The following is a 22,448-nucleotide window of genomic DNA, read 5'->3' as shown; positions in this document are numbered from 1 at the left end:
AATGGTCATGGAGGGCGTTTTGCTAGGTTCTTTACACACATCTGGGCAGGTCTGCTTTTTGGCGGGGAGTTGAAAGGATGATTTCGTCGCGTGATACCATCCACCATACATGCGGCATTCTTGACAGGACCCCAACATTACCTCGGGTCTAGATTTGCAAAGGTAGTTTCCAGCTCGAGATCTTCGAGTTTAGTAATACCAAGGGTCTATTCGATGATATATGTAGCCTAATAGGTTGTATAGCTCCACTATCCAAGCGCAGCGAAGTCATAAACTGTGCTTGGAATGCTGATCGTGACAACTTGAGGCTCTCTATCGGAAGCCACGTTGTGCTTCTTTGGCGCCCGGGATTTCCTCCTAATGCTGATTTCAAAATGCGACATCTTTACCAAATATAGCCTTGCCATACTTGCTATTGCCCCATGCCAACGCTGCATCCACATATTCAAAATCAGGACTCGCCCATTGGTGCGACCGCGGCACAGATGGACGAATCTCCTGCTTGGAGCCGCAGCTCTGGCATACCTCATCGTTGAGCTTCTCCAGCTCGGCCTCGCAGGCCTGGCAATGCTTGGCACAGAACCATCGCGGGCAGCTCACCACGACGCACTGTCGATCCATAGGCATGTGGTCGACTGTCAAGTGCTGCCCTCCGCAGCGGCACTTCTTGAGGTGACAATCGCGACCGGCATGGTCCGGGATACCACACATGCAGCAGCGGGCTTTGCACATCATGGCTGTGATCCCATCGCCCATATGAAAGGTGGGACATTCGCCCGGCGTACACATTTTGGGGCATTGCTTGGCGAGGTGTCGTTGGGGAAAGGGGCTGCAGCGGCAACGATTGCGCTTGGAGCTAGTGCAGGCGGCGACGTTGTGCCATGCCTGGCCGCAGTGGCCGCAGGGTAACGGGCAATGTTTCGTCTTGTGATAGCGGTCAAGGCAGTTATCGCAGGGATTCTTTTGCTCTTCCCGTGGTTGTACTGAAGCCTCTTGAACGCTGGTTTGTAGTCTCTGGTGGAGTCTCTGGAGCACTTCTACTAACGTGCGAGGGTCCATGTCGGGTGTTATCCCCAAGGCGTGTAGCTCAGCGGCGGAGAAGTCGAGACGCAAACGCCTGGGCGGCATGATTGCGGATTTCTATACGTAACGAATATCATATGTCCTGAGGGAGAAATTCTGGTATGATGATGTCGGTAGTTATAACACCACCTGGAGGTAGTGGTGATGAGGCAACGGCGAGGTCGGAATGGCAAACGAAGGGGCCCCAGGTATCAGTGGCTGAACTGATGTAGACTGCAGTGCTTCCTCTGAATTTCAAACTTTTGTAAGAGTATCGCCGGTTCCTTCTTCACTGGTTAGGTACTTGGAAGACGGTATGGCTGGTTATATTCTGGTAAAAAAGGTCTTCCTCAATGCTGCCGCGGCGGTTGTTTGATGAGACGAGGTGCCGCTAAGAATTCACCGAGATACTCTGGCCACAAAAACGTGTTGTGCACGGCCCACTTATCGAGGGACACACAGTGTTGGGACATGGTGTAAAAGCTTCTAGTCAACTGTGCACCTGGAGTTGCATCCTCACAGGATCCAATGTCATTTCAAACCCAGCTCTTCCTCTCTTCTACTCGAATTCTATACCAACATACATTGTCGCCAGAGTCTACCTTGACTCTCTAGGTACGCAGACCAGGAGATTTCATGGCTCTACATGAGCAATCGATGCTCCGCCAATGCTCTACATCACAACTTATGCTCTCTTACGAAAATAGCCGCGATTAGTGCCAGCGCTGATGAGATGAGTGAGAAACCGTGGCTAAATCCCAAACCTTCGACGTACGCCTGCACGATGGCTGCTGAAACCTTTTCATCCGCATGATCGATGTAGTCAACACTCGATGTCGCTTTTGCGATAATCTACCCCAATTCATGTGAGTGTCCGCGACGGCTTGAGAGAATCATCGACTGGCCTCTCTGCTTACCTGCTTTCGCACAACTGCGCTGAGATCCATGCCTTCCAGCAATGCGTCTAGCCGCCATCTCATCGTTTCCATCATGACGGCACTAACACATGACAGGCCGAGGATCATGCCGATTTGGAATGTCAAAAACATTCCCGACGTCACTGCGGCCTTGTGCTTGGGGTTGGCTGCGGCTTGAATGCTGATGAAACCCGCCGACTGTACCAGGCCAGCCCCAAACCCACCAGGTACGATGTAAAGCGACTCCCAAGCATTTGTATCTCCATGCCACCGAAGCAGCAAAAGCGAGTAGGAGAACATCGATGCGATAGTCGCAATTATCAATAGAGATTTGTAACGACCAGTTCTGTGCAAGTCAGCATGTCGCTCCAAACAATTTGCATCTTCAGGATTGACAAACTTTCTGATCAGATATCCAGCAAGGACGCCACCGATGGCATTCCCAAAGACGGCGGGGAAGAGATGTATTCCAGCAACAGTGTTAGAGACACGCTGTGTCACCTGGAAATAGAGCGGGACGGAGAACATAAGGCCGAGTTGAGCTGCGACTTGCCCACCGCTAATGACGTACGTCAAGATAATGTCGCGATGCTTCAACAGTTCCAGGGGAAAGATTGGCTCTTTAGCCCACCACTCCTCAACGGCGGCAAAGAGTCCACCAAACACGACAGCTACGCCAAAGAGAACGAAGATGAGCGGGTGGCTCCAAGGTATCTTGGTACCTCCAATCTCAATCGGGAGGAGAAAGGTCAGGATGAAGAGTGCCAATAAAGCAGCGCCAAGAAAGTCGATCCTCGCTAGAGAGCCCTTTTTGCCGTTGATGGGCTTGCCGCTTGCTTCAACACCTTCATCACTCTTGCCCACTTGCTTGCCTTTTGGCAGGAAAAACCAACACAGCAAGACAGCAAGTAGGAAAATGGGTGCCTGGCCGAGGAAAGACCATCGCCATCCAATGGTATCGGCTAGCCAACCTCCCACAGGTCCACCAAGACTTCGTCCTACTGTTGCGGCCAGGTTGATACCTGCTTGCCACGCAGCCACGTCACGGAGTGGGACGAGATCTATCAAGCTTAGCTCAGTCCTTCCATCAAGGGTCCTCTGTCGTATTTTACCTGTCACCAAGAGCAGCCCGAGGACGTTCAATGCTGAGCCACCAGATCCTGAAATGACCCGTCCAAGCACGACTTGCCACATTGTGCGACCGACGCCGACCATTGCGCTGTGAACAGTCAGTTGACAGTCATACGGATAACCTTGATCAAACCTACCATCCAACGGAAAACAAGGTATAAGCCACCATGAGGAGGGCACGCCGCCCGTAAATGTCACTGAGCTTGCCATACTTTCCGCCGTATTAGTGAATGGACTCGCTTGAACTAGGTAGGGCAGGATGACGAACCAAAGTCTGAGTTGCCGCTCCTGCCAACGCGAAAGAGACGAAGAGCCAACTGGAGTTTTCGAGATCATCGAATTCAGAGGCAATCGTTGGGTGCGTTGCCATCACCAAAGAGCCATCGGCGTTCGCAGTAAAAGTTCCAACCAGCAGGATAGACACGATCTTGACAACTGCCCAAGTCGAGGTCTTTCTGGCTTGTAGCTTTGCATCATCGCCGGCGGTTGCAACGGGTGCTACTTGTTCGACATCGACGCTCGAATCGACGACTTCTGATGGCCGTGTGAGATGCCATGGAAGGTATTGGCCGTCCGAGTCTGCGCTAGACGACGAGGAAGTCAAAGAGCTCTCACCTGACGAACTCGACCCCCGTCGAGTACTCGACAACAAAGGCGACCTCTCGTCAACTCCCCTCTGTGTTCCTTCACCACTTTGTAATGTCTTTGAGCGCGTCATGCTGATCGATTTGGTTGTGTGGAGGAGAGAATCACAGAGCCGCAAGCCAGCAGATGGAAGAAAAGGAAGGTGTCATCGGCTCTTCAAAACTCTGATGCAGCCGGGATGAACCTTTTCAGATCCGCAGTGGACAACCATGCCATGCGTCCGGCGTGGCACTCGGAGTTTCCCATGCCTTGGGGAGGAAGGCAACGCCGTGTATTGGCCAATCAAGCCTGGCATCATACCCAATGTTTTCCCTTTCCCATATCAGTCAGTCAATGGGCATCTGAGGAAGAGCTCTTTGACAGGGAAACAAAAATTGCCGATAAGAGGATGCAGGCTCGCCCGGCGCTGGGGCTCAGGTATGGCGACATATTGCGCCATCGGCGCCATGCGACTTCGGACACCTCTCGGGTCCCCACACGGCCGATAAGACGGCGGTAACCGGTGGAATCAAGGCCATATTTGTTGTTGCCTTCCCGGGAACCAAAAACTACTCGGACGGCTCAAATTCAACGACAGAGCCTACGGATTCTTCAATTCTTTTTCTGCGAGACGCTGCAAAACGCAGCCGCGTGTGGAGTTTCTCAGCAAATGGCATCCCTAGCTTGGATCCCAGTCCGAGGATTGTTCCTCTCTCCTCCAGACCAGTGCGACATGCCGCAATTTGCGCTGTTGTGAGTTGGAGCCGGATCTCGCCGGATAACTATGTTTCACTGACTCATCAACACAGCTGACCAGACTTCTGAAACTCTGCTGTTCTCTGCGATCGCCGCTCCGGTACCGAAACCGTGTGTGTGCACGCCGGCTTAGATCGCGTCGCGACGAGCCGATTGTTTGGATTTCGGGTCCCTCACTACAAGTTATGTTAATCTGGCCGGCCCCCGGACCTCTTTCATCTCCCGATTCCGCTGTCTTACTTCGGATAATTCAAACACTTGAGTCCTCGAAATTGAAACAAACGTGGGATCGTCATCCAAAGATTGGGCTGCAATTGTTTCAACTTCGAATTACGTGAGGATCGTGGCGTGTTCTATCTGATGAGGCTCAATGGCGATGGAATTTAGACTGGCGTTGACAAAATATGAATTCTCTCAATCGATATTGGCAAGATTGGGAGATAAAGGCATGTTGCGCAAGTCCGTAGCCAAAGCCTTCGGCCCACCTCCCAAATTCCCATCGTGTCTTGACAGTTGACATACGCTTGTTCCAGCTTTAGATTGGGTCTTGACTCCCGTTTTTCCTGGCCTTTCCTCTCAGTTGCTTTGCAATCAAAATGCATAAAGAATGGGCTTATAAAAACCCGTAGGAGAAAGGAGGCATGCGCATGGGTGACAAGTCTACGCCTATTGCTATGCCCTTAAATAGCAAACAACTCCACATGAATGGTCCATTTTAAACACACTGGAAAGTAAACAGTACGGAGCGTCCGTTTACATAATCACCTCCGACCCTTGGTATCCCCATAAACCGGCGGGATGACTCTGCATGCTTGCCCCAAGCACCATATCCGCGGCTGGACGAGCTATATTCTGGAGGACACTGCAGATGTATAGTAGTATGGGGAGAGGAGTGAGCACTCTATTATATGGGCGACCCACGCAACTGACCACAACCGAAGCCTCTTCTTGTATACATCTGACTAGCCGAGATGACATCTGCAACTTCCGGGAAAACCGAGTATCAATAATCCATCCCGCGGATGACCGCTAAACCTTACTATGTGGGTTCCAGAGGGAGAACATTAACATTGTACGGCGTGCGAAGCGATACAAACAATACGAATGACTGTATCTACTCCGACAGTTTACAGCCTTTCAGCAGTCTTTATAAAGACTAGCCTTGACGCCTTTGACCATCATGCATGATTTCCCTCATCAGATAATAATTGACAAATTACTTGCCTTCAGTTCGACACCTCCAACACTCTTTACGACCCAGACACTTTTCCATCAAGATGCATGCAACTCTGAAAATCGCCATTTTCGGCCTTGCCTCTCTGGCTGCTGCAGTGCCATCCTCCCCTAACGCTGACGCCGGTGCACTCTTTGCCATTGAAAGTTAGTAAATACACGGCGCCCTTCGTGTTGTATATCTGTCCCTAATCAAGCTATGAAATTGTAGAGAGATGCACAGGACTCTATGCCAGATGCAACGACGACTGCTGTGGCTCGTTGACCAGCTGCAACTATATTCCCATCTGCGGCAATAACCGCTGCGTGTCATATGACCCCGCTATTACCTACAACCCTACTTGCAACTAAGCGTCTGCTCAATAAGTGGGCTTAGTTGGATTGAGAAGTCCGACAAGTTTTAGCCTTCCATACGTAGTATGTTGTAAGGGTTCTGAGCTCTGTTTAGGAAGACTGAGCCAGAATCGATACGAGAAATCTTCGAGTGGATCAGCTTCGTGAAGTCTTCCTAAACAGAGCTCAAAGCCTCTACCCTGTCACTTCACCGATATTCTCCTTAGCTATAGAATATTGACTCACAAACTCATATACTCCCGTCCATCATTATGTCGTGGCTGTCAGGAGGGTTTCCCTAGCCTTGGTCTTTAAGTCTGAGAAATCAACCCCCATATAGCAAGCTGAAGTGAGTTAGAAGACGAAGCTTGTTTTCATTATTCCATATTTGAGACTCTCGCAAACTCACCGAGTGAATCCGGATTTTGAGTTCACTCGCATCAAACAACAGTCTCAACTTGTGTACCGTACCAACTACCTGAGACTATACGACCTTTCCCACAATGATCGACGTCTCTATAAAACCCTGAACTTCCTAGTTACGCATTCTTCAGACTGTTAGAGTTATTTGTTGACCAGTACCTCCTAACTTAGTGACATATTTTCAGATGTGATGACTGGCATACCAATTTCGAGTTTGCCGATTCCAGTTTTGGAATGATGCGAATGCCCAGAAAGGATACTCATCATCAGTCTTGTGTGCTGTGCTTTCTACTTCATAACAGCTGCGATCATACGACCTACAATCACATCACATTCGGAGCGCTCGACATTACAATTAACCTTTAGGTCAGCCTAGAACTTGGTATTGGTTTCATAGCTATCATCGTTCCCTCAGTACGTCCAACCTTTTCCGGTAAGTTCTGAGGTTTGCAATCCAAACTTAGGCTCCGATGGCAAGATCCCTGAATACAGGCTAAGGAAATAATAATGCAGTTTGCCAGAGAAAACAGACTGTTCATTGAATTCCTCTCTCAATCATACGGACTCCAACTAGGACTTGGCAACTATCGGTTCCAATAGAGACACGGCCGAAAGAGCACCATAAAGCCGAATAAGACGTCGAGCTGTCAAGCCATGCAGAACTTTTGATTGTCGACATGCTATCGTGTAAAACGGTAGAAGAGAGTCTGATGACAGAGGTCTGGGGCGTAGCGCAATGCCTAAATACCTTAAAAGAGGCAGATGTTCGAGAAAGCTCATGTACCGGCATTAAGTGACGCTGAATACAACATGGGGTCTGAAGATCGCATATCAGGGCATCGCGGCACGCCTCGGACGATGAGCACAGGAGTACGCGAACGATGCTCGCTTGGATGTGGAAAAAATAGTCACTTATGTTTTTCTATATCTATTGAGTGTTTCTATTTTCCTGCCAAGACCACTTATTTCAGCTTTCTCAGGAGACAAATCCTTGCTAGGGGCTCCCGTCGGCGCATCCACCGCTTAGACTCTCGCGGCATCCTGACGGATTACAATGTTTGCCGTGTTTTGCTGGAAGAAGTCCTAATAGCAGCCAAATTGGCAACTTGGAGCCTACGAGCAACGTTTGCCAGCTGGAATGGAATGCCAAGTATGGGCATATATCCTCGCAATATCTGGCAAGCCGACATGCCTGTTTCCTCTTGTTCTCCGACCATCAGGCGGAAAGACTGTGAGAGCTGGCTGGCACGGCCTAGTTGACCACACTTTCGCCCGTCGTGGAGCCTCTGATAGTAAGTGATCACGGAGCTCGGCATGCCCGAGCCGCTTCTGCGCCGTATGTGCCGGATAAGTCGGAAGGACCGGATGCCGCCGCCCGCCCGCTAGCAATGCTTCACGAGTGGATTATATGCCATGGCTAAGAGCGCTCTGAGGTAGCCCTGAGGAGTTTTCCGAGGCGTTTAATCGTCGTCGTTGTCGTCCTTGGCCGAAACACACGGGATCGTTTATAATTCGGCTGAGACGCAAGTTTCTGAATGATGATACTCTGTACCGGTATGTGTGCCGCGATCATAACCAAGACTTGCAGTATTTCTTCTTGTCACTTTCGTAATCTTCATAAAATCCTTCCCACATAACCCGATCAGCGCACCGGGGTCGATCAGGCTTGTCTTCTTCGTCTTCGGGGCAGTCCGGCAAGGCAGCTTTCCATTGCGCATCCGAACGGGAGAGCCACGGCTTTGGCAACGGCCAATCGCTGAAGTGGACCAGATAGGCTCTTGATACCTCGGCCATGGCGTTCCATTCCTCGTCGTCGTCGGGCGCAAGGTATTTCTGGTGCTCCTTGGCTCGGAATTCGCCGGTTAAAAGTGCAAGTCGACGATGCGGGAGGATCATGGCCGAGTCCTTGAACATGTGATTCATGACCTCCATGTCGAAATCCCCGGACTTGAGCGCCTCGCTCACAATCTTGTCATACCGCGACTTATTGGGCTCGATGAGCATGACATGGGAGCCAAGGACTTGCTTGACGACGGGTGTATCCTTCTCGTTCAGCCAGTAGGCGCGGGGGACGGCGACGGCTGCCATTGGGGCCAGAAAATAGTGATCCATGTTGTTCAAGACCTGCGAATCGGAATCGAAGGCTAACACTCGTGTGTAATCTGTAAGATCGAAGGCGTGGAACTTGGTCAGGCTCTTGGACCATGTTGCCTCTCCCTTGTGTGTTGTGAGGAGACCAAAGGGCCGCAGGACGAGGTCCGGTAGAGCCTTTTGGATGGTCTTGATAGCTTTGGCCTCCTTTGAATCCCCTTCCACCCAAGTTTTGGGAAAGATCAGGACCTGGTCGTGTTTTGCGCCGAAGCGGTGCAGGCGATTGAAGTTAATCACCTAATTGTCTCGCATTAGCAAGAGGTCACCCGTGTATCACGCCGCCACCTAGAAAGCCATGGGGCAGACATACTGCATTACACAGGTAGTGAATGTCCGTCGCATACTGAACATAGGCAAATCGAGGTTCTAGCTGTTCGGTAGTCCAGAATGGCTTTAGCTCTGCAAGCGAGCCTGAGCTATTGAATGTGCCATTCTTTAGGACATTTTGTAGAGGGTTTGGTATGAAATTGTACTTGATCGACTGATAGCCCGTCAAAAGAACGAAGACAAAAATGCCGCAAGTCAGCGCAACGGCGCGCTTCGTCGATATGAACATGATCGACGACGAGGTGGAAGATGGATTGAGTTGACAGCCCACTTGATACCACGGAAGGATAGAGACTCAGATAGGGATTTGATTACCGTTTCTCAATCAACGTCCATGAACAGAGAAGTTGAATCAGGGGAAAAGTTACGAAAACCTTAACCTGCGCCAAAGGAACAGTTCCATGGCCTAGGATACCACCCTCCTTACTTGAGCCTGGTGCAGGCTGCAGCGATGCCCCTCCTCTTCAAGAAAGGAGGCTAACAGCATGAGGAACAGTTTACCGCTGACTTCGGAAAAGCGAATATTCACCGTAAAGAACTATGGTTGAGGCAGGGCTTCCTGGCACAAAAGACCTCGTATCCAAGGGCCCAACTGTCAGACGGGTGGGACGCGCACCTATTTAGGGATCAATGACAGTCTTAGTCTCTTGGGGTTCTTGGGGCCCGACAAGGGTGGTTACTAGCGCAAATCTAACGTTGACGCGGAGTGCCCGGAGCCGAGGCCAAGCCGTCAGGACAGTCACTGTCAGTGTTTTGGGCCATTGTGGTTCGGAAGAAACGTGGTTTTTGAACAAGAATATAGCTTTCTCGTGGCTGAGGGCTTGATTGGGTCGATGTTGAATCCATCAAAAGTATTGTATCGATTGTTAACGTCAGTCCCAGCTCCCCGGTACCGAATATTGCCCAACTGGCAATTCCCTTTCTTGGGTGGCTTGACTATCGCTATTTTGGCTTGGGATGGGTCCCCCTGGCTTAAAGTTATGAAGTGGAGAGTGAGTCGATATGAATCACTGATCAACGAGTCAACAACACGAAAGGGTCAGCCCCCACTATGTCCCTGAGCTACCGCAACTTTCGGATAGCGATTCCGGCACCGTGACCGCGGTAGGAATATTGCTGCCAGTGTCCAAACGAAGAACAGCAGAATGAGCACAATCACGATGAAAAAAGTACAAGATCAATGAGTATTCAAAGACGGACGATACTATGGCGCCAAACAACTTTGCGCGTCGCCGATACGCTCGAATCACGGCTGGCATTGTTCTTGCGATGGTAAGTTTCCATACCCCATTGCCTGTTGGCGAGGACAAGATCTGACAGAACGTTTGGAGCTCGTCTGTCAAAATGCGGCCAGCATATTGGTGAGTTGACAGCCTTTGACTGCGCCTAACTTGCAGTTCAATCATGGACAACTAGAATATGACTGATGGGGATCGGTAATTAGTTGCAGCACAAGGTGCAGAGCCGCCCGCAGGACAATTCCGCTCGGTATGAGCCTCTCAGTGCTGTTGTCCTTTCCGAGGCTTTGAAGTTGTTCATCTCCCTCGGCGGTGCTGCTTGGGCTTACAACAATACTGAAGACCGCTCGGCAGTTGCTTCCGGGTTTTTAGATTACGTGCGGAGCGGCCATGACAATGCTGCCATACCGGCTTTCCTGTACACGCTCTCGGCCACCAGCCAGAGTTTTGGGGCTTACCACCTCAGCATTCTGCCGTACCTGATGCTGTCGCAAGTCAAGCTCATCCTAACACCTATCTTCAGCAAAACCCTCCTGAAACAGACACTGCACCCTCATCAATGGCTGTGCCTGGTTATCATGGCAGCAGGAATAGTCATGGTACAGGTCGGTTCTCTACCGTCGTCATTGAGCGATGTCAACAGCAGTGACGCAGGCAAAGATAGGGCCTTCGGAATTGTCGCCATGCTGATGGCTGGTTGCTGTAGCGCTTTCGCTGGTGTCTATATGGAAGCTGTCCTGAAGTCCTCAGATCGTACTTTCATGGTTCGCAACGCTCAGCTGGCGGCATACGGCTGTTTATGTGCACTCGGCGGCTTCTTGTGGCAGTCAGACTTTAGCGCCAAAGGTTTTTTCCTTGGCTACACGACGCTGGTCTGGGATTTCGTTCTGCTGCAAGCCACGGGAGGGTTTCTCGTCTCTTGGGCGGTCCGTGTATCGAGCACCATTGCCAAGAATTATGCCCAGAGTTTGGGTTTCCTGTCAGCCTCGACGATTCCCTTACTCTCGTCACCTCACGCATTGAGCTTTGAGGTAAGGACACCAAGAGTCCTCGACTAAGATTTTCGAACCCCTGAACTGACTGGCTTGTAGTTGTACTCTGGTATCGCAATGGTTCTAGGAGGCGTATTCGGATCTCTCTGGAAGACCGAAATGCCTGTTGATTCCAAAGTAGACAGTGACGAAAGACCTAAAGAAGGATCAATAGTTTAATGACGAATGACACGTACGTTCATGGCCTACGGCTTCTCTTCCTAATCATCTCACTCGATAAAGCAGAGGTTCTGGATTAGAGACCATGGATGGTTTCACCACTTCGAATATTCTAGTAAATAGAGTGAGTTCCCTGATGTCCGTGAACTCGGGGGAGTAGTTGCCTTTACGGCCTCGCTCACATTTCTTTCCGCACTTGTGGCCAAGGAGCAGCACTTTGCTGAGATGATTCTTCCGCCCTCCTCGAAGAGCGCAGCTAATGGTGCTGCCGCCGGAATGTCGATAAAATACAATAGGGACTGCCTAGACTATGCTGGATATCCACGCTTCTCACTTTCCGTGAAGAAGATGACCATGCGCCATAACTTTTTGACCATATCCTCTGCCTCGTCATCCAATGCCTGCGGTAAGTGTTAGAGACCCTACAAAGAGAAGAGAGGGGCATGGTATACGTACCGCTGCAAGCTCTTCCACCAGCTCGGAAGGCTTCCCGTGCTTCCGAAGATGCTCCTCCACGACCTCAACAAGCATCTCCTCTTGTACGCCTAGATACTCGACAATTTTCTTCTCGACAAACGGACGGAGCTTGTCGCGGATGATGGCATCGTCCAAGAAGTCCCACTGCACAGCCCAGTTCCATAGGCCGTCTTTCTCCGACGGGATTTCCTGGGCAAGAGCACGAACAGCCTTGCTAATCTCCTCCTCGGTCATCTTGTCCGCCGCAGTCGTAGGCTCGAACTGGATGGGGATAAGCTGTCTTCTCGTTGTGCTGTCTTGTTCCTCGTCGTCAAGAAGGCCCTCCACCTCAGCAACAGTCCGTCGTTGAGGAGCCACGCGCTGGGCTTGTGCGCGCTGAGCCGCAGCACCCAGCGACAACTTGAAGGGCGCTGGTGCGGACGCGGCTGCTTGTTGTCGCTGCTCCATCTCATGGGCTTGTTGGTCAAGGAAGGAGTCGGCCATGCCGCGCGCCCTCTCCATGTCTGCAGCCTCTCTCCGGCGCTCGTCCTCTTCAGCCCTCCGATCTGCCTCGTCCCTGGCTTGTTCGTCGGCTCGTTCGATTTGTCGCTTCTTGACCCAGCCCGCATGGTCGCGGTAGTACAAGTGGTTCTTCCTAGACGCTTCTCTTTCGTCATCCCAGGCCTTTTCCCGTTCAAGCTGCTCTTGTACGCGTCTCTCCAGCGTCTCCTCATCCTGCAATTCACGGTCCTTTTCTCTCTCCAAGGCTGCAGCACGGGAACGCTCTCTGTTGACCCATTTTCGCTCCGCCTCAAGATACATCTTTTCTTCCTCTGACTTTTGCTTCGAGAGCTCCCGCTGGTAGATCTCCTCGTCGTCGGCCTCCGTATCTTCGTCTTCGCGGTTGATAGACAATTCGGCATTCGAAATACCTCCGTTCACGAAGGATGTCGTGCGGGACCCATTCTGTCCTCTGGGGCCCGAGGGCGCGTTGTGCATCCCACGAGGTCCAACAGGAATATTGTTGGTGTTGGAAGGCGGCGGAGAATCCAGCCGTGATAACCGTGAGGGTCCATTGCGGTTCCGTTCCATCTCCTCCATCTCTTCCTCACGTTTGAGACGCTCCAGATCTCGCTTGTTGCTGCGTTCTCTGAATGCTGCGATCTCTGCGGCGACAACCTCTCTCATCTCCGCAGGGATATCTGCAAGCTCATCATCTTGAGCCAGAGGGATATTGACAACCTCGACGTTCTCTCCGGAGTTGCTCATTGACACATCGCCTTCGCCGTCGGCTGTGCTTGCGGATTTTGGATACACTAGGTCCCGGATGACTTGCTTCAGAGTATCCTTGGCAGTCTTTGTCCGAGATTCGGCACTACTATCATCGCCTCTGCCTTCCTTGTAAGATTCGATGTACTTGAGAGAGTTCGGGTCAATGGCGACTTGGAGCTTGACCATTTCAACTCCATCGAAAGAGTCGCCTTCCGATGATACACTGTCGGATGGGGTTTGTCGCTTCAGGGGGACCTCGATGTCTTGAAGCAGATCGCAAGCGGTTGCAAAGGAATCGGCATCCTCGTACTGCGCGAAGCCAAACTTTGCTCCTTTGCCGTCAGAAAGCACTGAAGTAGCGACGTCCCATCTCCGAAGTTTTCCGACAGAATTGAGGATGGATTCGATGCCTTCATCGCCTCTTACGCCTTCAGGAATTTTATGGATGAATAATGTTCTCAACTTCTCCTCGTTGGTCGGCGGGACCAGGGACTGCATGTGCTCGCGTGCGGCAGCGCGGGACTGATCGTACCCGCGGTCCATACCCAATCCTTGTCGTCCGCCGCTCGGAGTATTGCTATCTTTTCTGCCGACATCAGGGCCGCCTGGCTTGCCACCTATAGTACCAAGACGAATGACGGGTGCACTGAAGTTGATATTTGGGAGGTTCGCGGGAGCTTGGAAGTTAGGCGGCAGGCCGCTTTGTCGGTTAGCTTGGGCATTGTTGGACTGCTGGACACCGGGAGGTGGTGCCATTCCCGGAGCGGAAGACATGCCTGGCGGAGGGCCTGAAGACGGGTTAGCAGAGCATCTTGGTATCAGAGCATTGTATTCCGAACCTAGACCAGGTGGAGGAGCCATGCCTGGGGCGCCATTGGACCCCGGGAAGCCACCATAAGTCGGAGGCGGCCCATATGGGTTTCCTGCTGCAGAGATGAGTGAGCAATAGATCGCTTGGGGGTTCGAAGATTGACGCACCTCCATAAGGATTGTAGGACATGGTGGGAAAATCTACGGGGTTGCTGATGGAAGGGCAGATGTGGGATCGTGGACCAACGATTCTGCAATTGGCGAGACTGGCTTGAGTCGCGGAGATGGTCAGTGATAAACAGATTGTGGGTGATGCCCCGGTTCAGACCTCGCCGCTCAGATCGAAGGAAGGGAAGGGGCGACAGGGTCTGCGTGGGAGACAGAGGCAGACGGAGGGCGTGGCGGTAGGTGGGACGCAGAGCTCCAAAGTCGAACACTGAAGCTCTTGGTCTGTCTCTGTAGTCAAGTCTCTCAGGGCCTGATCCAGTTCTCTCCAAAATTCGGCGCGAGGCCAACGCGAATTGGCCTTGTAACGCGACAGCTCTTTGATTGGTCGATACTCAATGGTGGGTCCCTCGGCATCTCGGAGATACCCTTCGCCGATTAAGCTCCCAATCGATTGAATTCGCGACTCGTCAGGTCTGGGCTTTGGAAGGAAATATTGTAAGGTCAATCGCCAAAGCTGCGCCAAATCGGATTCCTTTGCATTGTGCTCGCCTGGCCTCGGCGACACTCAATCGCAATGTGAGCATCTCTCCTCGTTTCACTGTTGATTCTTAACTAACCAATGTCTTCTAGGGCGTCGGAAATCGGGTTGCTGAGCAAAAGACTGCTCACCACCTGCACCATCCGCAGTCCCTCTCTGCATGCATCACAAGCGTTCCGACAGCCATTATGGGCTCACCCGCGTGCCTTTGCGACCTCTTCAATCCTCTCGGCTCCTCCTCGCTCCGGTTCACGGTCAAACCTTGAAGGCCTGTTCTCCAAGCCCTCCCCGACGAACTACGCCCAACCGCCGCCTCCGCCGCCGGCCGTAGACGCGGCTGCCCCTTCTCAGGAGAAGTCCGATAGTCCCTACGCATACGACGCCACTTCTGACACATTTGATATTTCCAAAATTATCGCCATGGAATCGGATGAATTCCTCAAGAAGCATTACCCCACTAGCAAGCAAGAGCCCGACCTGCGCACACGTCCACAGACTGGTCGAACCGTACACCTTACCAGCAAGACGGATTTGGCCAAGGCACTGAAGCTTCTTGACTTCAACTGCAGGAAGAACAAGATCAAGAGACAATTCCAACTACAGAAGTTCCATGAGCGCCCAGGAAAGAAGCGTAAGAGACAGAAGAGCGAGAGATGGAGGGCTCGTTTCAAGGAAGGGTTCAAGGCAACAGTGGCGAGAGTCATGGAGCTCAAGAATCAAGGCTGGTAGGAGCGACCCTTAGCATGTGACAATATCCCTGGAGAAGATGTAGCACATGGTGTTTACAAGATGTACAATATGTAGAGATCACAAAGATTTTGTTGTCCCAATGCGTTACTTTGGGGTGTTATTAGCGGCTTGAACTCTGTATTTCGAGGGCGCAGAGTGTGTATAGGTGTCTACAGAGATTTCTCAAGTGGTTTCCTGGACGGTGAGGGGGCCGGGCTCGTCTTGATCCTCGGCCGGCTACGGAATACAGCTTCCATGTCTTCAACGGCCATCAACTCCTCGGCAAGTATCGATGCATCGGGGTCCAGCTCCATCGTCTCCTCCTCAACGACGGGGATCTGGCTCTCGGTTCGGGCTCGAGGCCGTGACTTCTTCAGCGATTTTTGTCTGTCCAGTTGTGCTTTTTGGTGGACGGCCTCAAACCCAACCATGCTCTTGCGTGTGCGAGCCACCAGGTCGTCCTCATCAGTCACGCGAATCGTAACTTCCCCAGTCCGGCGATTAGCACTGGCAAAGGATGGTCTCAGGGTCAGCGTGTCATCCTCGTCGTCTGGGTCGTATCTGACGTTACGCGAGGATCGAGCCATTGACAACCGCGTCCGCTCTGCGAGGGACAGGGTATGACGTGGTTTGGAGCGCTTGACAGGTGAGGGGGATGCAACGTCTATGTCCTTCAAGATCTGGTCTGCCAGCTCTTGTGTTGGTGATTTGGGTGGCTCGGGTGAGCTGTCTTCCCTTTCAAACGGAACCTCCGCCTCGCCTTGTTCTTCCAGGGGCGGAGTTGCAATGCGGTTAGGGATCGCCTCCGTAATGTCGTCTTCGTCCGGTAAAGGGGGGGTCGGCGGAGGGATAGCCAGTTCATCTTGCGACTCTGGCGGTAGTAGCAATGGGCTAGGTAGCGGGGCTGGCAGGTCAGAACTGCTGGTGCGGGAAGAAATGCTGATGGCGGGACATTCGAGACGTCTGAGATGGGGTTCCTGCAGCGACGGACGCCGGGGTAGATTGTTTGTTCCATGCAAATCGTCCTCTAATTCGCTGAGTTCTGAGATGGTCTCGTCTCCGAGGCTTTCCCTCGTAGCCAGAATCCCATCTGGCTTCTCATGTTGGCGAGTCCGTGGGCCCAATGTCTCGGTGAGCTTAACCACAGGCAGAGAGCCTACTTCAGCCAATTCTGCCAGACAGTCATCCAAAAGATTGGAGTAATTCCTTGACAATGAAGTGCTCTTCTTTGCAAGCTGCCTTTTCGGGCTCGTCTTTCCCAGATGCAAGCTCTCATGGAAGTCGAATTCGAGGTCGATACCACGTTTTGCTCTCGTTGGCTGTGACATCTTGGACGTGCTGGCTTTGCGTCGTTCGCCGAACATGCCGGCTCGGAATTCCTGCCATCTCGCGAGTCTCTCCCTCTGCGTCCTGACACGGTCGTCCAATTGCTCCAAAAGCCCTGTATCGTGCGTCTCCAACTCGGTAAGTCGGCCAGACTCCAAGCGCCGCCAGATTCTGTCAAAGGGGGCCGACAACAGGCCATCCTTGCGGGCGTTGGAGTCACCGTAGAGAAGAGTCTCCATCCATTTCTCATTCCCAGCCCAGTTCGTTCGCACCGTCCTCCAAGTATCCGACCTGAGATTGTCTGGTAGGTCTCGCGCGCTTGTTATTTCTCGAGCGGATTTGATTTCCTCCTTCCTCCGTGCAATGCCTTTCTCCTTCTGGCTCAACACTTCAGCAAGGTCGCGATATTTTTTCCTGGCCTCATTTTTCTTCCGCATAGCATTGGTAATGGAGGCTCTGTGAGCAAGCGCAAGAGTCACAAGCTCCGTCCGTTCGGCACTGTAACCCCGATTTTCTAACGCAACTTGCTGGGCGATGGCTGGATACTCGTGCTCGGTTTCTGTCACTTCGGCCACCATCTTTTTCAAAACGGCGGACGAGAATACGGCAAGAACTTCTTCCAATCTCTCCCCTTTGCATTCATCTAGCATGGTCTTGCGAACCACGGCGTCTCGTCCGAGGACTCCATTCTTCTTGGCCTGGTCGAGGCTTCGCAGGAGGGCAGCTCGTAGGTTCATGGATTGAACATGGTCTCTGGGCGGAAAGAAGGGTTGAAGCTTCTGCAAACCACCAAAGATTAGCAGAGTCCAGGACACACGCTATTTGCACATACATTCCGCGCCTCTTCCGGGTCCCAGAGCACAAAGAGCTGGTAGAGAGTCCATTCTACGCAGTGGATGCGCTTTTTCTGCACAGAGAAAGTCTGCGCATCGAAGTCTGGCCAGTCTGGGAACGAGGTAAAGTCCAACAAGCGAAGGTTGGTCAAAAAGAGGGAGGCATTGGTGGTAGGCGCGGTACTCGTAGATATCGAGGCGTTGAGGGGTGCGCTCAGGGTCTTGGTCGACGGGCCCGATCGCGGTTGGCGTGACCGTGCAAGCAGAGAATTGGGTGGCAGAGTCGCCATGACGACATTTTGCTTTCAAGAAGCGGCCTCGAAGAATCAAAGTTGACTCTTGTCTTGCGTCTCCCTTCGGATGGAGTATAGGGGGGATGTCATCTACGCAGGCGCGTGTCGCATTGAATCGGTTCCAAATGCAGGCAGCGCATTTGTTGTGTTGATGGTGGGGAGGAAACGGCGGTGGAGGGATCAGCCCAGCCCAGCAACGCTTTAGCGCGCCAGGGGTCCCCAGAATCTCGGTTAGCGGTTGACTGCCTGCGCTATCAGTGGCACGTCAAGGCTCCGCCTGGCCTATCTGTCCTCACCTTAGTCCACTTCGACTCGCCTTGCACCAACTCATGCGCGGTGTAATTACATTGTCCCAGCTTCAAGGTGAGCGGACTGTTTCTTTTCTTTTACGAAGATGCTCGCTCCAGGCTCGCAGAGACTGGGCTTTGCAAACATTCCAGAGTCAGTAGCAGACTCGTTGAGATTTATCAAAGACATCTCTATACTTTACCTTATCGATCATCAATTAGAGCGCGGTGTCTGTGCGTACAACATGGCGTTACTGCCTATCTATTCTCCGAGTATCCGTATCACTAAAGTTTAGACACATTACCAACGGTTAACCAACCAAAAAACAAACCCACCCAGTTTATCGATGCTACACACAATAGGGTTCCCTCGTCAGGTACATAGCTTTTCTACTCCCGTCTTCATGCCCAGTCTCTAATTTTACTGGTGAACTTCGGCTGCGATCGAGTCAATTCAAGCAGTGGAAAGAGCTTCTCGGGTTTGATACAATGCAGCTTACTTTCTGCATCATCCAGATAGCTGACTTTCCCGATGTTGGAGTGAAGGGATGGGAGAGTCGAAGCACAGAGACATGTTCAGACAATAATCGTCGACAAATTAGCAAAAGTTCAACCCAAGCAAACTTATACTTCTTTAACTCGACTAAACGAAGCGAAAGATCCCAAATGTAGGCAGATTTTGTTTCAACGGCATTCACAGATTCCCTCTCTAGCCCTATCCGCGCCTCCAGGCATCTTGTGCCTTGTTGGGATGACGCAGGCCACAATCGGCAGCAAGATGATTTGAATATCATCGTGAAGAAAGCTGAATGTATTTCCAATAGGTTATTGCCCAACTCTAGCTTCTTTTCGATCTTTATACAATGTGCCCTTAATTAGGATTACTGCCATAGCTGTTAGTAAACACATCCACAGAATACCACATCCTTTGTCAACTCACAATGTAGCCCCTGTGTTATCAGAACAGACAGCTTTCCCGGAGACGGCAATGCATTCCCCTTGTCCACTTGAAAGAAGCGTAGTGCCGTTTTCAAGATTAGGGTCAACATCAGTCCCGGCAAGATCTTGAAGAGCCTTCCTATCCGCGGCTTGCTGCTGTCGGCTACCGCCGCGCTGAGGCGAGGCCGCAGCAAGGCCGAAAAAGGCGATTAGGGTGACTGAGGAAATAGAGGAGAGCTTCATGATTCGATGTTTTATAATGGGAGTTGAAATGGAATGGTAGATTTCGAGGGTTCAGTGTTAGGAAAGAGGATTGGGCCAGCCGGAAGGTTAATCGATTGAACTCGAGCGAAGTCTGAACTTTGGAAATGAGATGCTTATTTCAAAAGCTAAATATTCACTTTTCTGCTCTACCTGAAGCCTTTATATGCATTGCGTGAACCAGGGCGTGAAGCTCATGTGTTGTCACAAATGGGATGACAGGCCGGTTTCGCGGTTGTCTCAAACTTGACAGGCGGCCCCTAGCACATGAGGGTGAACTTGACTCCTGCCACAATCTCGAGACAGGTCCACTCCAAGCGTACCTTAAGATCATCCTATATCATGGAACCTCTTTCTTATACTAAGGGACTCATAATAGAGACTAAAAGAAGTAATCTTTGTGCGTAGCATGGCTCCTCAAAGCAATCGCCTGGCACTTGGAATCTGAATCTCCTAGTTTGGATCACGACTTAGGTTTCGCGAAATGGAATGCTCGTCTTGACACAGGCATGGGATGCAGAATTAAGGATGAGAAAGCCGAAGCGGGGTAGTTCTTCTAGAATATTTCTCCATGTGAGAGCGGCCTTCCAACTAACCCCAGTTGCCCTTACCGACGAAACTGATTCAATGCAAGCATCAGACATGGCAACATTTGCCAAAACCAATTCCCAATGACCAGGTTAAATATCATATTCAAAGAAAGCGATAAAGAATGTTAGGATTCAATGAGTCTAAGCATATTTCAGTGTGGATTTTAGAATCCCTTATCTGGTCTTGTAGTCGATTGGATTGCAATTAGCTTTCGGGCAGAATTTCCGTGATGTTGCTCTTGGCAAGCTTATCAGTCTCGTCCAATACTTGAATCAGCCCCTCTTTCGCAGAAGTGTGATTATGACCTTTAGGCTGAGCCATTCCCATATGTTCCATAGTCACACAGATGACAGACTCCATCAAGCGCAGTGCCAAAGGTCCTGCAATTCCAACATTGTAGAATGCCGGGGTTTCATTGACTTCAAGCAGCCACGCGGTTCCGCTTGAGTCTATGAGAAAGTCCACCGCGAACAGTTCGAAGCATTTGTCCACTGTCGTGAACTTGTCCGCCATTGTGTGTACAGCAGCTCGGAACAGCTCCGCGGAAACGGCGCAGATCTGCTCAAAGACGTGCGCCTTCCAGTCACCGGGCAGCAAATCATCTGGAACATCCCAAAAGTCTCTCATTGACTCTCGATTGACAAAAATATCTTCGTCTTGAAGGGCTGTGTTGGTAAGAGAGGATTTGAGGCTTGGGTACAACCAGGGCGGTTCGTAATCTTCTCCGGCAAGAAGTGCAAGCAGTTCCTTGAACACATAGACCTTGAGACGGCCTACAGAGAGAACGTAGGCTCGAGCGTGCCACTTTCTTTTCTCTATCGGCGGAATAGAGACAACATATTGCTGAGCGACGAACTCGCGCATCTGGGCTGACGGAATACGACCGCCTTCCTTGAAAATGTGCTGGGGCTTTGGGCTTCTTTGGATCGCTTCCAAGTTTTGCTTTAGCGACAAGGCGCCTGTGGCAGTAACTAGCAAATCAAGAGAGTCTAGACCAGGTGTAGATAGTGTTGGCGAGAAGTCCGGGTCGCCCTTTTCTGAACATGGGGTCGTATCTGGGAGAGGTTGTTGACTCTTGTATACCAGGATGCTCTCGTCCTCTTCTTCAACCTCGTACTCTGCAAGCTCGAGATGATCGGCAAGCTCATCTACTGTGCTAAACAGTCTGATGCCAGCACCACAGTCGACCATTGCCGGCTTCATAATCCACCAGTCGCGTTCTGATGGGGGCTTGCTCTCATTTGTCTCTTGTGAATACAGGAGCGAAAGGTCGTCTGCAGCAGTCAAAGACTCCTCGACATACTCGGCATAGTCTAACGATAGACGGACTGTAGCTGGCACATGACTTTTGAGGATGCTTTCTGGTCTCTTAGCTATCCACAGCTCCACAACTCTGGCAAGATAGTCTTTCCGAGCCAAAGCGTCGCTGTTCGGGTAGGCGTTGATCAGGCTCGTGGTCGCTGAGTTCAAGAGTTTGAAGTTCCGATTCAAGGCCCAACCATCACAAAATTGAAAGACTATCTTGGAGTTGGTCGGGAAATTATCGAAGTTGTCGATGAATATGGCATCCGGCGCGTGCGTTCGGATGTAGGACTTGATGTGTTCCGAGAGCCAAGGACTGGCTGGTTGGACATACGCGTACATTCTGGTTGAACCTGGAGAACAGTAAAAGCATGCTTTTGTGAGAGGTTCGAGTCTCTTCTTAAGGTGATGTTGTTGACTTAGATGTCGTATGATCGGGGACAGACAGTTAGATCGTGGCTGCGGACCTGTGGTGGAGTTAGACGTCATGAGGAAACTAGGAATCTCTTGTGTGATCCATAGAACCCTTTAAATCCAACAACCAGTGGTTCCCCAGGAGTTAAGATGTCTCTCGTTATCTAATCATCTGGAGAATCGTAGCATCGTTCACCAGGTTAGAGTGGCCAAGAGGCATGCCAAGAGAGAACGCGGATTTCCATTACCTAACCTCTACTCTTGCGGTTTCCATTTGACATAACCAGCTTTATAAACGTAATCCAAGCCGAGCTCACTCCGAATAAAATCAATACATTTTTGATCCAGCTCGATGACTTCAGTCGAGTTGCTCACTTTGATCCTTGCGCCCCCCTCCTTTGAGTGTAGTCACACAAACAGCATATACTTCAACTTCACTCCGGAGAAACGTAATCGTGTTTGGTTCCCTCCAATGAAAACAGATGATTAGCTTTGACTTGGAATGAATATTTATGGATTTCGTAATGCACGACGCACAATCCGCCGTCACGTTATTAAGAGAAACCAGGGTCTGGAGCATCAAGTCGTGAGAGGCCATACGAGCACGCGATCTCATTCTGTCTAGCAACGCATGACAGCATGCTAAATCCTTGTTGTTAGTCATCAAGAAGCATTTGAAAGTTGCGGTGACTTCAAATTCGTCCAGAACTAAAACTGCGTGGAAAGGTACCTCAATTCGAACGCCAAAGATCACCAGGCACAGGCTTCATCTTCAAATCCATTGATATCATGTGGATATTTGAGGAGTGTGCCAGTATTTCAG

The 22,448-nt window shown here is 51.1% G+C and overlaps 10 protein-coding genes across 10 annotated transcripts; 3 read left to right on the top strand and 7 right to left on the bottom strand.

Moving 5' to 3' along the window:
- Window positions 1-369: 369 nt before the first annotated feature.
- Window positions 370-1,128, bottom strand: CCOS01_13519 (uncharacterized protein; the record flags this gene model as incomplete). The annotated part of the gene is made up of 1 exon (XM_060461665.1): window positions 370-1,128. One exon carries the CDS (start codon window positions 1,126-1,128, stop codon window positions 370-372), a length of 759 nt encoding a protein of 252 aa, XP_060308093.1.
- Window positions 1,129-1,740: 612 nt separating this feature from the next.
- CCOS01_13518 (major facilitator superfamily transporter) lies at window positions 1,741-3,828 on the bottom strand (the record flags this gene model as incomplete). Its single annotated transcript, XM_060461664.1, has 6 exons — window positions 1,741-1,914; window positions 1,980-2,325; window positions 2,380-3,040; window positions 3,092-3,198; window positions 3,248-3,321; window positions 3,379-3,828. The coding sequence occupies 6 exons, from the start codon at window positions 3,826-3,828 to the stop codon at window positions 1,741-1,743; spliced, it is 1,812 nt and encodes a 603-aa protein (XP_060308092.1).
- Window positions 3,829-5,767: 1,939 nt separating this feature from the next.
- CCOS01_13517 (uncharacterized protein) lies at window positions 5,768-6,074 on the top strand (the record flags this gene model as incomplete). The annotated part of the gene is made up of 2 exons (XM_060461663.1): window positions 5,768-5,874; window positions 5,921-6,074. 2 exons carry the CDS (start codon window positions 5,768-5,770, stop codon window positions 6,072-6,074), a joined length of 261 nt encoding a protein of 86 aa, XP_060308091.1.
- A 1,974-nt stretch (window positions 6,075-8,048) lies between these two features.
- Window positions 8,049-9,186, bottom strand: CCOS01_13516 (glucose N-acetyltransferase; the record flags this gene model as incomplete). The annotated part of the gene is made up of 2 exons (XM_060461662.1): window positions 8,049-8,867; window positions 8,941-9,186. 2 exons carry the CDS (start codon window positions 9,184-9,186, stop codon window positions 8,049-8,051), a joined length of 1,065 nt encoding a protein of 354 aa, XP_060308090.1.
- A 977-nt stretch (window positions 9,187-10,163) lies between these two features.
- CCOS01_13515 (UDP-galactose transporter) lies at window positions 10,164-11,406 on the top strand (the record flags this gene model as incomplete). The annotated part of the gene is made up of 4 exons (XM_060461661.1): window positions 10,164-10,229; window positions 10,289-10,318; window positions 10,402-11,226; window positions 11,287-11,406. 4 exons carry the CDS (start codon window positions 10,164-10,166, stop codon window positions 11,404-11,406), a joined length of 1,041 nt encoding a protein of 346 aa, XP_060308089.1.
- A 308-nt stretch (window positions 11,407-11,714) lies between these two features.
- On the bottom strand, window positions 11,715-14,134 carry CCOS01_13514 (uncharacterized protein; the record flags this gene model as incomplete). Its single annotated transcript, XM_060461660.1, has 3 exons — window positions 11,715-11,807; window positions 11,863-14,060; window positions 14,113-14,134. 3 exons carry the CDS (start codon window positions 14,132-14,134, stop codon window positions 11,715-11,717), a joined length of 2,313 nt encoding a protein of 770 aa, XP_060308088.1.
- A 597-nt stretch (window positions 14,135-14,731) lies between these two features.
- CCOS01_13513 (uncharacterized protein) lies at window positions 14,732-15,379 on the top strand (the record flags this gene model as incomplete). The annotated part of the gene is made up of 1 exon (XM_060461659.1): window positions 14,732-15,379. One exon carries the CDS (start codon window positions 14,732-14,734, stop codon window positions 15,377-15,379), a length of 648 nt encoding a protein of 215 aa, XP_060308087.1.
- Window positions 15,380-15,549: 170 nt separating this feature from the next.
- Window positions 15,550-17,828, bottom strand: CCOS01_13512 (uncharacterized protein; the record flags this gene model as incomplete). Its single annotated transcript, XM_060461658.1, has 2 exons — window positions 15,550-17,484; window positions 17,538-17,828. The coding sequence occupies 2 exons, from the start codon at window positions 17,826-17,828 to the stop codon at window positions 15,550-15,552; spliced, it is 2,226 nt and encodes a 741-aa protein (XP_060308086.1).
- A 1,161-nt stretch (window positions 17,829-18,989) lies between these two features.
- CCOS01_13511 (uncharacterized protein) lies at window positions 18,990-19,300 on the bottom strand (the record flags this gene model as incomplete). Its single annotated transcript, XM_060461657.1, has 2 exons — window positions 18,990-19,002; window positions 19,059-19,300. 2 exons carry the CDS (start codon window positions 19,298-19,300, stop codon window positions 18,990-18,992), a joined length of 255 nt encoding a protein of 84 aa, XP_060308085.1.
- Window positions 19,301-20,113: 813 nt separating this feature from the next.
- Window positions 20,114-21,553, bottom strand: CCOS01_13510 (TTL domain-containing protein; the record flags this gene model as incomplete). Its single annotated transcript, XM_060461656.1, has 1 exon — window positions 20,114-21,553. The coding sequence occupies one exon, from the start codon at window positions 21,551-21,553 to the stop codon at window positions 20,114-20,116; it is 1,440 nt and encodes a 479-aa protein (XP_060308084.1).
- Between the last annotated feature and the right edge of the window lie 895 nt (window positions 21,554-22,448).

This window comes from Colletotrichum costaricense (assembly GCF_030867565.1).
Source record: "Colletotrichum costaricense strain IMI 309622 chromosome Unknown Scaffold_17.1, whole genome shotgun sequence".
Lineage (NCBI taxonomy): Eukaryota > Fungi > Ascomycota > Sordariomycetes > Glomerellales > Glomerellaceae > Colletotrichum > Colletotrichum costaricense.
This window is presented reverse-complemented; position numbering and strand designations above follow the sequence as displayed.